The sequence below is a fragment of the Pristiophorus japonicus genome, chromosome 2, assembly GCF_044704955.1.
Source record: "Pristiophorus japonicus isolate sPriJap1 chromosome 2, sPriJap1.hap1, whole genome shotgun sequence".
Classification (NCBI taxonomy): Eukaryota; Metazoa; Chordata; class Chondrichthyes; family Pristiophoridae; genus Pristiophorus; species Pristiophorus japonicus.
Genome location: NC_091978.1, coordinates 118,445,676 through 118,458,747, shown reverse-complemented (window position 1 = coordinate 118,458,747; position 13,072 = coordinate 118,445,676). Strand labels below are relative to the sequence as shown.

Below are 13,072 nucleotides of genomic sequence, written 5' to 3'. Positions count from 1 at the left end.
GATGGGCTGGGTGCTCTTTTTGCCTTTCCGCCATTGTTCATAGGTTGATATGTAACCTTCAGGGCTGCTGACCGAGGGCCATGCGGCTCTTTGTTGGCCGGCGTGGACACGATGGGCCGAAATGGCCGCCTCCTGCACTGTAAATTTCTATGTTTCTAAGAAGGACATATTGGAAGTTTAAGTATAAGTGCACAATTTTAAATGGTTAGACAACTGTGCACAACTAAGTTTATCCTGAAAAGCCACTATTAGATAATGTATTTATTTATGATTAGATGTTATATGCCTCAATATCAACAAGAGTCTTAAAACATTGAGGTTAAGCGTTCATAGATTTATTTAGTATGTAGTGCATGTAGTGGTACTTGAGCATTGAATTAATCATATAGTACTTGCAATCACACTTGCTGATTGTGGAATTCAACACCAATGTGTCCGATGGGGACTTTACTGGCCTTTTAAATTAATCCACTTCAGCAGTACTCTAGCAGTGAATTGTAAGTATTCCACCATGCTGTTTTAATTCTTTACATCTGGCTAAGTTTTTCTACTGAGTTCCCCATGAACATTCCTCAGCAGATAATCTGCCAAATTTTTGCCACCCAATACTCTAATGGCTACTTGAAAATATTTTGAATTGAATTTCTCTCTGACTTTACCCTTCCTTCCATGGTACCACCCTGCTGGTCTGGTGATGGGATGCTCACTTTGTGCATATAAATGTCCTGAATCAGAAAGCCACTTGGACATGTAACTGATTTTGGGGCTTTTGAGGGAGGGTGCGGAGAACGGAGAGGAATGGTTCGTCCTCGACCTCTTTCATTTCTTAATTTCGTCACATGCTGTAGCCTGCATTAATGTATTAAATTTGACAGACTAATTTGGCATAATAAGTATCTAGGCAATTGGTAGTATAGAAGTTGAAGTGATATAACTATCTGTTTAATTTCATCTATTCTACAGAAAATATTATGCCATTCAAGCGCTATAGGATAACTATTTACTCTCTGTACCATGGTCGTCCAGGAGCTCTGCTTTCAAAACTGACATATTTACAACAGGATCGTACGTACTCACTAATGATACTAACTATAAAATGCAGGAGATATTTGCGTATAATAGCTTAATTGTTAAAATGTATTAAAAATGCAATGTTTATATCATTAATTCATCTGCATATTCAGTCCATGGTATCGTCATGGCTTAATATACATTGAAATATGCTGTAGAAGGGCGCTTGTTAGCACATTGCTCTTTCATCTCTGGGACTTGACTAGCAATTGTTAAGCTGACAAATTTCTCACCTAAAGAACATCCTAGTTGAAATGAGTTTGAACCCTAGTAGGCACAGGTTGATTACATAAAAATGTCAGAAGTTGCCAATAACAGTAAATTGGCATAAGCAATGGAAAATTCATTGATAATGAAATAATATGGTACTTTTCTGAGATTGGAGGTTAAAGTGTCTGTAGAACTTTCTATTTTGTGTTTGTTTCATGCTGTATCTAACCTAGAAAGCAAAAGTGGTAAAGTATGCTAATCACCAGTACCCTGTACTGATCTCTCCCTGATAAGTACAACATTAACTACAGCTGATTTTAATAAATTTAGCAAAATAATTGGAAATTAAGGTTAGATACACGATACCTGAAAACGTAGGATTACTTTTACAACCAAAATGTTTTTCATTATACAAGCTGTGGTAAAAGCTGAATTGTCCTGTTTTTAGGTCCAGTAAATGGTCCTTTAGTTCATCTGAAACATGTGGGAAAAAACGAAGTTAACTTGATGTGGAATGAAATTCCTGTAAATGAACAGCGTGGTTTCATCACAAACTACACCATATTTTACAAGAGTGGCAATGCAAATGAATCAAGTAAGCAAAAAGAGGCCTTTGTTTGTTGCTTTAAATGAAGTGTCAACTGTGTGATGTCTACAGACGATTCCTTAACTGGATGGACAAGGTTGCCATTTCAAAAATACTGAAATTACAATGTTATTTTCTCTCTTGTCTTGTATTAATTATTTTGATATTTCCTGCAGGATGCAGCTGTAAATGTTAAGATATGTGTGCAATTTTTTAAGTATATGTAAAATCAGGTTCTCATTTAAAGTAATTAAAGTACATACTATGTGTAATCTTCTGCAATTAACGTGGTTTATTTTAGGATTAGACACCAAGGGCCCAAGTTTCCACAAGAAAAAAAACGGGCGCCCCTCTGAGCTGGGCGCCTGTTTTTCACGCCTAAAACGGCGCCTAAAAAAATCCTCGGTATCCTCCACCTACTTACAGGTCCTCTGGCCCTCGGCGCAGCCAGCACGAGCTGTGGGGGGGGCGGAGCCAGGTCCCTGCGCTGAAAACAGCGCCGGGGCCTCTGCACATGCGCGCTACAGTCGGCACGCAAGTGCAGTAGCTCCAAGCGCCGAACTGTGTGGGAGGGGCCCGAAGCACGCAGCCCCTAGCCCTGGCTGAATGGCCTCACTGGGGCTGCGTGAATAAGGCTCCTCCCACAGCCAGCTCCTGCTCTCCCCGACCAGACCCGACACCCGCTCCCCCCCCCCCCCCCCCCCGCCTCCGGACCAGACCCAACACCCGCTCTCTTTTCCACCCCCCGCCGACCCGACCCGACACCCTCTCTCTCTCTCTCTCTCTCTCTCTCTCTCTCTCTCTCTCTCTCTCTCTCTCTCTCTCTCTCTCTCTCTCTCTCTCCCGCTCAACGACACGAACGGCTGCAGAATTCTCCCTGGCTGAAGCACTTTCACACAGGTAGGAAGATGGTTTATTTAATCTTTTCTTGGCTTATAAATGTTTATTCAGGTTGGATTTATTTGTAGAAGTATAAATAAGGATTTACTGTCGAATTTAATGAGTTCCCTCCCCCCCCACCTCGTTCTGGACGCCTAATTTGTAACCTGCGCCTGATTTTTTTAATGTGTAGAACAGGTTTTTTCAGTTCTACAAAAATCTTCACTGGCTCCATTCTACTTTAGTTTGGAGTACATTTTCACTGTGGGAACTTTCAAATCAGGCGTCAGTGGCCGGATACGCCCCCTTTTGAAGAAAAAATTCTGTTCTAAAGTAGAACTGTTCTACCTGACTAGAACTGCAGAAAAAAAAATGTGGAGAATTGCGATTTCTAAAATAGTCCGTTCTCCACCAGTTGCTCCTAAAAAATCAGGCGCGAATCATGTGGAAACTTGGGCCCCAAGGGTCTGTAATTTTGTTATTTGCTGTTGCCAGTTTAATTCTCACTTCATTGATTTCTATTCAGAACAAAATATCCATTTAATTTAGTAAGTTTCCATCCAAAATTGTAAGTGTAGATTTGTATGGCAGCAAGTCTACACAGCAAGATCCCACAAACAGCAATGAAATAACTGACCACATAATATGTTTTGGTGGTATTGGTTGGTGAATACATTTTGGTAGGACACTGGCAGAACTCCCCTGGTCTTCATCAAATAGTGCCATTGAACATTTTGCAGCCACCAGAGCAGGCAGAACTCAGTTTAACATCTCATCTGAAAGATGCCACCTCTGCCAGTGCAGCCCTACCTCTACGGCACTGAATTGTCAGTCTTGTGCTCAAGTCCTGGAGTGGGTCTTTAACCCTTGACCTTCTGACTGAGGCTACAGTGCTATCACTAAGCCATGACGGACACAGTAGGATCATACAACTTGGAAAGAATATTGCAACGAGTGTAAGGATTTTTTAATCCTTTTCATAAACTGCTTAATGACATTTCATTATAACCGAGACTGGGTGATGAGTAATGAGAAAGGACTAATTAGCAATCTTGTTGTGCGAGGCCCCTTGGGGAAGAGTGATCATAATATGGTAGAATTCTTTATTAAGATGGAGAGTGACACAGTTAATTCAGAGACCAGGGTCCTGAACTTAAGGAAAGGTATGAGACGTGAATTGCCTAGAATAGACTGGCGAATGATACTTAAAGGGTTGACGGTGGATAGGCAATGGCAAACATTTAAAGATCACATGGACGAACTTCAACAATTGTACATCCCTGTCTGGAGTAAAAATAAAAAAACTGGGCAGGTGGCTCAACCGTGGCTAACAAGGGAAATTAAGGATAGTGTTAAATCTAAGGAAGAGGCATATAAATTGGCCAGAAAAAGCAGCAAACCTGAGGACTGGGAGAAGTTTGTAATACAGCAGAGGAGAACAAAGGCTTTAATTAGGAGGGGGAAAATAGAGTATGAGAGGAAGCTTGCTGGGAACATAAAAACTGACTGCAAAAGCTTCTATAGATATGTGAAGAGAAAAAGATTAGTGAAAACAAACGTAGGTCCCTTGCAGTCAGATTCAGGTGAATTTATAATGCGGAACAAAGAAATGGCGGACCAGTTAAACGAATACTTTGGTTCTGTTTTCACGAAGGAAGGCACAAATAACCTTCCGGCAATACTAGGGGACCGAGGGTCTAGTGAGAAGGAGGAACTGAAGCTTATTCTTATAAAGCCAGAAATTGTGTTAGGGAAATTGATGGGATTGAAGGCCGATAAATCCCCATGACCTGAAACTCTGCATCCTAGAGTATTTAAGGAAGTGGCCCTAGAAATAGTGGATGCGTTGGTGATCATTTTCCAACAGTCTATCGACTCTGGATCAGTTCCTATGGACTAGAGGGTAGCTAATGTAATACCACTGTTTTTAAAAAAAAAGGAGGGAGAGAGAAAATAGGTAATTGTAGACTGGTTAGCCTGACATCAGTAGTGGGGAAAATGTTGGAATCAATTATTTAAAGATGAAATAGCAGCACATGTGGAAAGCAGTGACAGGATCAGTCCAAGTCAGCATGGATTTATGAAAGGGAAATCATGCTTGACAAATCTTCTGGAATTTTTTGAGGATGTAACTAGTAGAGTGGACAAGGGAGAACCAGTGGATGTGGTGTATTTGGACTTTCAAAAGGCTTTTGACAAGGTCCCACACAAGAGATTGGTGTGCAAAATCAAAGCATCTGGTATTGGGGGTAATGTACTGACGTGGCTAGAGAACTGGTTGGCAGACAGGATGCAGAGAGTCGGGATCAACGGGTCCTTTTCAGAATGGCAGGCAGTGACTAGTGGAGTGCCGCAGGGCTCAGTGCTGGGAACCCAGCTATTTACAATATACATTAATGATTTAGATTAAGGAATTGAGTGTAATATCTCCAAATTTGCAGATGACACTAAACTGGATGGCGGTGTGAGCTAAAAGGCTGCAGGGTGACTTGGACAGGTTAGGTGAGTGGGCAAATGCATGGCAGATGCAGTATAATGTGGATAAATGTGAGGTTATTCACTTTGGGGGCAAAAACATGAAGGCAGAATATTATTTGAATGGCGGCAGATTAGGAAAGGGAGAGGTGCAATAGGACCTGGGTGTCATGGTTCATCAGTCATTGAAAGTTGGCATGCAGGTACAGCAGGTGGTGAAGAAGGCAAATGGTATGTTGGCCTTCATAGCTAGGGGATTTGAGTATAGGAGCAGGGAGGTCTTACTGCAGTTGTACAGAGCCTTGGTGAGGCCTCACCTGGAATATTGTGTTCAGTTTTGGTGGTCTAATCTGAGGAAGGACGTTCTTGCTATTGAGGGAGTGCAGCGAAGGTTCAGAAACTTCTTCACTGAGTTGTGAACCTGTGGAATTCTCTACCGCAGTTCACTAGATATATTCAAGAGGGAGTTAGATGTGGCCCTTACAGCTAAAGGGATCAAGGGGTATGGAGAGAAAGTAGGAAAGGGGTACTGAGGGAATGATCAGCCATGATCTTATTGAATGGTGGTGCAGGCTCAAAGGACCGAATGGCCTACTCCTGCACCTATTTTCTATGTTTCTATGTTTTCAGCTGCTAAACAGTGAAATGGATGGCCTGCAATGATCTGAGCTAGGGTGTGATGACTTGGAACTCGTCCATTACTCGGCAGAGTGATCAGTCTGTTTGAAGACCAATTGATGGCTTTTTTTAAATGAGCTTGTATTTAATCAAAAACACTGTCTGATTGCACTAATCACAGTATTAAAGTGAAGTGTTACAAAGCAACTTTATTTGCCTGCATTAACCCAGTTTTACTGTTTAAAACTAAGATTTTACAGAACTGCTGGGAGAGATTTGTGAAGTTGTTATTAAAGAGAATTGTTAAAAAAAATAATTGTGTAGAGATAAATCGCTTTGCCTTTCCTCTTAAGTTATTATAGCAGTTACTACTTTGCTGTCCCATTTAAAAAAAAATCTCTTGCCATGTATACCATTGAAATATCACAGGATTACTTTGTTACTGTACTAAAGTAATAGATTTTGTGAAGAAAATCACGAGGTTGCAGACACTGAAAGGTTGAATATATTTTTGAGGTAGCATTTTTAAATCTTAAAGCGCTTGTAAATTCTGTGTGATATCAGTCGCACTTTTTTTTTAATCACATTGGCAAATACTAGTGCTTAAGTCATTACAGTGGAAAGATGGGAAAACCTGTCCCCACAGTGTACATCATAGAATTTCAAATGAAAAAGGAAAGAATAGCGTTAGGAAAAGTGTGGTGGGAGAACAATTTGGTCTTGGTTTCTGACTCTACTGTACCAATTATGCAATCCATTCAAGTGAACCGAGTCTATAATGTTAAATCTGAAGTGATCTGACTATTATTAAACAAATACTCCAGTATAAGACCTTGTCTTATCCTTCAGTAAAAATTTTCTAACTCTTAATTTTTTTTTAACTTTACTGAGTGGAAGCAGATGTCATCCCAACTGCAATATTCACAGCATTTCCCAAGATGGATCTTAAAGCATGGGCTCAAAATTTGCTGGAGCGGCATGCCCTATTAGTTAGACTTTTTCCCTCACCCTTGAGCTCAAAAGTTTTTTGTACCACAAATTGCTGGAAGTGCAAGCTGAAAATGAAGCATCCTTTGTGAACGAGAAAGAAATAGAGGAACGACGGAGAAGGAAATAGGGTGAATTAGAATTAAATTCGGTACAGAAAGAGAAATAAGATTGGACTCGCAGAAAAAAAGTGGAAGGAAAGTAAGAAAAAAATTAAAGCATTTAAAAGGCAAAAAAATGTAAATTTCTAACAACAATTTACATACCATCAGGGTGAGACTCCACAGTTTCAATTGTTCCCTTTCTGTGCCGGAGCAGTTGAGTGGCATTGCAGAAACATAAATTTAGTCAATAAAAAGGGTCCTTGCGCTGACCTGCCCTAACTTTCTGCAGCGCTGATAGCCTCACCATTATTTTTACTTCAAACTCCAGGCCAATATGTTTTGTATTCCTTTGCATTAATAAATGTTTTGAACCGAACTGGTTCACATTCCCTTGTGCATTGTGTGCATCTCTTCAGTTGGTTTTGTTCTGATTTGACAGGAGTTTCACACGTTGTTTCTAATTCTTACCATTTAATTTTCAGGTGTTGTTGTTGATGCAAAGTATCAAGCGCGCATATTGAATTCATTAACGGGCAATACTTTGTATGTGGTACGTGTCATGGCATCAACAGTGAAAGGAGGCACAAACAGCTCTGAAGTTAATTTCACTACTTTAAATTTTGGTGAGTTATTTATTAAATAAAGTTTTTCTTAAATCTCCAAATTATATGCATTACTGAATAATCAGTGGCAACTTGCATTCTAAAGCCAGCATTAACTGAGGCACTAATTCATTTCATATGTATTCTTAGATAGAAATTGCTAGTTTTTGTCAGCTGCAATTGATTCATTATTGGATTAGAGCAGTGAGTGTGAAACTCATTTTGTCTTGTGCGCCTGATCTGACATTTTGGATTTTCAGCAAAATTTATTTGGACACACTGGGGTTTTGCCTGTTTTTTGGGTGTAAAATGGGAGCAACATATACCAAATTTCTGGGTGCTAGGTCCTGGACTAAAATGAGGTCTGAGGCCCAGTTTCAAAGGAGTCTCGGACCCAGGTGAGATCCCGAGCAAGGAGCCGATAGTTGAGATGGAGGCATCAGGCCAGAGGTTGTTTTGTGGGGTTTGCCACTCAGAGGCGCAGCAGCTTGTGGCAGTGCCAAGCACAGTTGGGGCTTACAATGTGAAGTCGGAGTGTGCAATTCTCCGCATGCAAAGAATCGTCAATCTCCTGTATCCTTATTCCCCATTCGCCTAATCTTTCGCTATTTTCCCACAGTAAAGTCCCTGGGCTTCCCACATCCCTTTAGTGTCAACTCCTCTCTGAGCTGCTCCCACTCGGCACATTGCTGCTGCTGCTCCCGGCTCTGCAGGAAATGCTGGGCCTCTCACCCATTCATTCCCACATCCCCTGTTTCTCCTCTCTGCCTGAGCCCCAATCTCTTGACACCACCCCCCATTCTCTCCCTCCTCCAAGCCGTCATTGCCCCCGACTCTCGCCACTTGTCACTTTCTCTCCGGTCCCGAGTCCCAATTACCTGCCCCCTAGTCTTTATTCGGCCTTGCCCAGCCAAGCCCAATCCAAACCCGTGCAAATTTCGTTGCGTCTCTATCTCCCCTACACCTGCTGGTCCTGTTACAGTCACTCTTAAGCAGGTGCCTCTGTTCTGGTGGAGGCTCGCTGAGGGTGTTGGTACTGCTCCAGCACGAAATTTAAAAGGCGCAATTCTCCGAGACTGTTAAAAGTAGTACCCAGGGTATTCATGTCTCATTGTAGGAGAGTCTGCAACCCTAAGCACAGCACACCGTGAGCTGGATAGAATTATTCCGCGGGCCCCTGGATTGATTAGAGAGGTGAAAGGACTTGAATGTAGAGCTGCTGCTTTTTTCCTACAATCTACAGGCTTTTCAAACCTAAGTTTGCTCTCCTGTAACCTCTGCTCTCAGATTTGACTCTTCTAGTTTAATACTACCAATGTTGTGTACTAGGTGACCTCGCTGTTTACAAATGTTTCTCAAAAAAAAAAAATTTAAATGTTAAGTAAATCATTGGTACAATTGATATTTAAAAAGAAGAAAATACTCAAGTAATCAATTTAGTTCATCTGGCAAAAATAACCACAACAGACTTTCCCTCTTAATGTTTAAATGTTTAAAGTTTACAGTCCTATTTATTTTCTTCTTTCATTTATCTCAACATCTGAGGAACTAAGCTCTAAGTTCTGGATCTAAAATTAATAGTAGATAAACATAGATGAAATTATTTTTTGCCATAGAATTTTTGTAATTTTTTGGGAGAAAGTTTACCATTGATTGATTTAGATTGATGACACCATTTTTTATCAAGTAAACCTTACAATAAGTGACTTATCAGCTTTGTAAATTTAGAATCATTCCCCTGGCTCTTATTTTAGTATTTTTCTAACCATGTATGTATCTGAGGGTATGCTCACAGGTTTGTAGAGCCATTGCATTGTGATCACAAGACTCAATAAAACCCCAGTCAGTTGGGTCTAGGTCATCCATGATGAGCCCAGTGGATGAACTGGTAATGCGTAGGGAGATTATTAAACCTTTGTTAATAAACCAACTAGTTCTCAATTGCTGTGTGTTGCTATGAATTCTTCAGCAAATAACACGAAGTAAATATATTACAATATATTTCCTGCACATTATCCCAAAAGTTTTCAGGTGTCCTTGGGTTTCCATTGATTTCGATATACATATGTTGCAATACGACAAGATTCTGCTTACCTTTTTTTTTAAAAAAGATTGGTGCAAAATACCTCCAGTTTCTTGCAGGCAGGAGTTATCGGGGTGGGGGGGGGGGGTTCAGTGGTGGGTCGGGTGGGAAAATATTTTTTTTACCAGGTTGGGATTCTGCTGTCATAGAAACATAGAAAATAGGTGCAGGAATAGGCCATTCGGCCCTTCGAGCCTGCACCCCCATTCAATAAGATCATGGCTGATCATTCCCTCAGTACCCCTTTCCTGCTTTCTCTCCATACCCCTTGATCCCCTTAGCCGTAAGGGCTATATCTAACTCCCTCTTGAATATATCCAATGAACTGGCATCAACAACTCTCTGCGGCAGGGAATTCCACAGGTTAACAACTCTCTGAGTGAAGAAGTTTCTCCTCATCTCAGTCCTAAATGGCCTACTGGCATGCACCTTTCCCAAATGTCGGGGGTCACAGCGCTGAGCAGACCCGACACACAGCAGTGGGTGAGGCAATTTAGGTCATTATGATCTTGTTAACAGACCATTAAGAACTATTTTGAGCTCACCTTCAGGGATTATCAGATGGCACACAGGGTTCCACGCTGCTCGGGAAGCAGGTCGGGAATTGAATGGCCATAGAATCCTCATTACTTGACAGCTGCAAATGTTTTTTAAAAGCTCCCGTCTCACAGCTGTTCATTTTCCAAGCTCAGAAGCTGTTGCTTACTGCATTTGGAAGATAGATTGAGCTTTATGCAGGTTGTAAAGTCTCTATCCAGTGTCACCTCATTGGAACAACCCCTCTCACCATTGAATAATCGCTTCTGTAATCTCAAGTTCACCTGTCATCTATTGCATCGGCACCCTTGAAACTATCTCACCTTGGTTCATAGACTCTCATCACGACCAGCCCCAACACCAGCAGCACCAGGTGCACCAACCATACCAGCAACCAGGGATGGCCTCACCATGGCCAGATTTACTTCACTTGATGCTGTACACCCATATGGCGGCCACATGATGCACTAGGTTGGCACCACCCCACACCAACACCATAAAGCATCTCTACAATGCCCAGGCCATTCTTTTCGCACTCATAACTATTGCTAGGGATACCATTATGTCTCACCATTCATTGCAACTCACTAAGCCACTTCCAAAGGTGCACACACCAGGTCCAAGAATGCAAAATGTTGAAAATAAAGGTTTCATTGTTTGACAGCACATTAACAGAAACTTCATGAACTTTGGCTAAAACACCCAAGTGCCTATCCTTGTGTGTCGTTAGTAGATATGATTGAACGAGGATGGGGGTGATTGAGGGGTGGCTAGTGAGATGGGGATGTGATAATGTAGGTAAAGAGGGATGGGTGGAGGTGCAAGGTATGTTGGTGTGAGTAATGATGTGCAGGAGTAGGGTAGGGAAGGCAGAGTGATGGGGATGTGATGAGTGGCACAGCAGGGTGAGGTTGAGTGTGGCTTTGCTTAACGTTTTGTGATCTACTGAGATCATTGAAAGGTTTGCGCCACTGCACTGACTACATCCCTGCATGTGCCCTCCGATGCAGTGTGCAACCAGGCTGCGTTGGTCTCCTGCAAAGGTCTCTTCCGCCCATTGGAAAGGAAGAGAACCTCCCTGCGTGCTGTTACTCCTTCCATAAGCATATGGAGGGAGTTGTGGGAGAGCTATGCGCATGCACCTTTGTGCAGTGCTTATAGAATCATAGAAAGTTACAGCACGGAAGGAGGCCATTTCAAGCCATCGTGTCCGTGCCGGCCAACAAGAGGCTATCCAGCCTAATCCCACTTCCCAGTTCTAAGTCTGTAGCCCTGCAGGTTCCAGCACTTCAAGTGCATATCCAAGTACTTTTTAAATGAGGTGAGGGTTTCTCCCTCTACCATCCTTTCAGGCAGTGAGTTCCAGACCCCCACAACCCTCTGAGTGAAGAAATTTCCCTTCTAGTCTTCTCTAAACCTTCCACCAATTACTTTAAATTTATGCCTCCTGGTTCTTGACCCCTCTGCTAAGGGAAATTGGCCCTTTCTATCCACTATGTCTAGGCCCTCATAATTTTATACACTTCAATGAGGTCTCTCCTCAACCTTCTCTGTTCCAAGGAAAACAAACCCAGCCTATCCAATCTTTTCTCATAGCTAAGCTTCTCCACTCCCGACAACCTCGTAAATCTCCTTGGTACCCTCTCCAGTGCAATCACATCCGTCCTGTAATGCGGTGAACATGCAGTCTAACCAGTGTTTTATACACAGTTCAAGCATAACTTCCTTGCTCTTGTATTCCATGCCTCGACTAATAAAGACAAGCATTCCGTATGCCGCCTTAACCACCTTATCTACCTGGCCTACTTTCAGGGATCTGTGGACATGCACTCCAAGGTCCCTTTGTTCCTATACACTTCTCGGTGTCCTACCATTTAATGTGTATTCCCTTTCCTTGTTAGCCCTCCCCAAATGCATTACCTCACACTTCTCTAGATTTAATTCCATTTGCCACTGTTCTGCCCACCTGACCAGTTGATTGATATCTTCCTGCAGTCTACAGCTTGCTTCTTCATTATCAACCACACAGCTGATTTTAGTATCATCTGCAAACTTCTTAATTATACCCCCTATAGTCAAGTCTAGATGATTGATGTATACCGCGAAAATCAAGGAACCTAGTACTGAGCCCTGCAGAACCCCACTGGAAACAGCCTTCCAGTCAAAAAACAACCATTACCCTTTGCTTCCTGCCTTTGAGCCAATTTTGGATCCAACTATCACTTTGCCCTGGATCCCATGGGCTTTTATTTTTGTTACCAGTCTGCCATGTGGGACCTTATCAAAAGCTTTGCTAAAATCCATATACACTACATCAAACGCACTACCCTCATCGAGTCTCCTTGTTACTTCCTGAAAAAATTCAATCAAGTTAGTCAGACACGACCTTCCCTTAACAAATCCATGCTGACTGTCCTTGATTAATCCATATTTTTCTAAATGAAGATTTATCCTGTCCTTCAGAATTCTTTCCAATAATTTTCCCACCACCGATGTTAGGCTGACTGGCCTGTAATTACTCGGTCTATCCCTTTCTCCCTTCTTAAACAAAGGTACAATATTTGCAGTCTTCCAGTGCCAGAGAAGATTGGAAAATGATGGTCAGAGCCTCTGCTATTTCCTCTATTGCTTCGCTTAACAGCCTGGGATATATTTCATCCGGGCCTGGGGACTTATCCACGTTCAAAGCTGCTAAAACTCTTAATACCTCCTCTCTCACTGTTTATTTCATCTAATATTTCACATTCCTCCTCTCATAGCAATGTCTGCATCGCCCCTCTCTTGTGAAGACATAGAAACATAGAAAATAGGTGCAGGAGTAGGCCCTTTTGAGCCTGCACCACCATTCAATAAGATCATGGCTGATCATTCCCTCAGTACCCCTTTCCTGCTTTCTCTCCATATCCCTTGATCCCTTTAG

The 13,072-nt window shown here is 42.0% G+C and overlaps 1 protein-coding gene across 5 annotated transcripts in view; it reads left to right on the top strand.

Annotated features, from left to right (window-relative positions):
- The window catches only part of il6st (interleukin 6 cytokine family signal transduce), a 97,898-nt gene that overhangs the window by 72,298 nt on the left and 12,528 nt on the right, over window positions 1-13,072 (top strand). For all 5 annotated transcript variants that reach the window (XM_070868946.1, XM_070868964.1, XM_070868956.1 and 2 more), the window contains 3 exons: window positions 964-1,065; window positions 1,730-1,876; window positions 7,413-7,553. In XM_070868946.1, coding sequence (XP_070725047.1) covers window positions 964-1,065; window positions 1,730-1,876; window positions 7,413-7,553 — 390 coding nt within the window. The remainder of the gene's footprint in view (window positions 1-963; window positions 1,066-1,729; window positions 1,877-7,412; window positions 7,554-13,072) is intronic.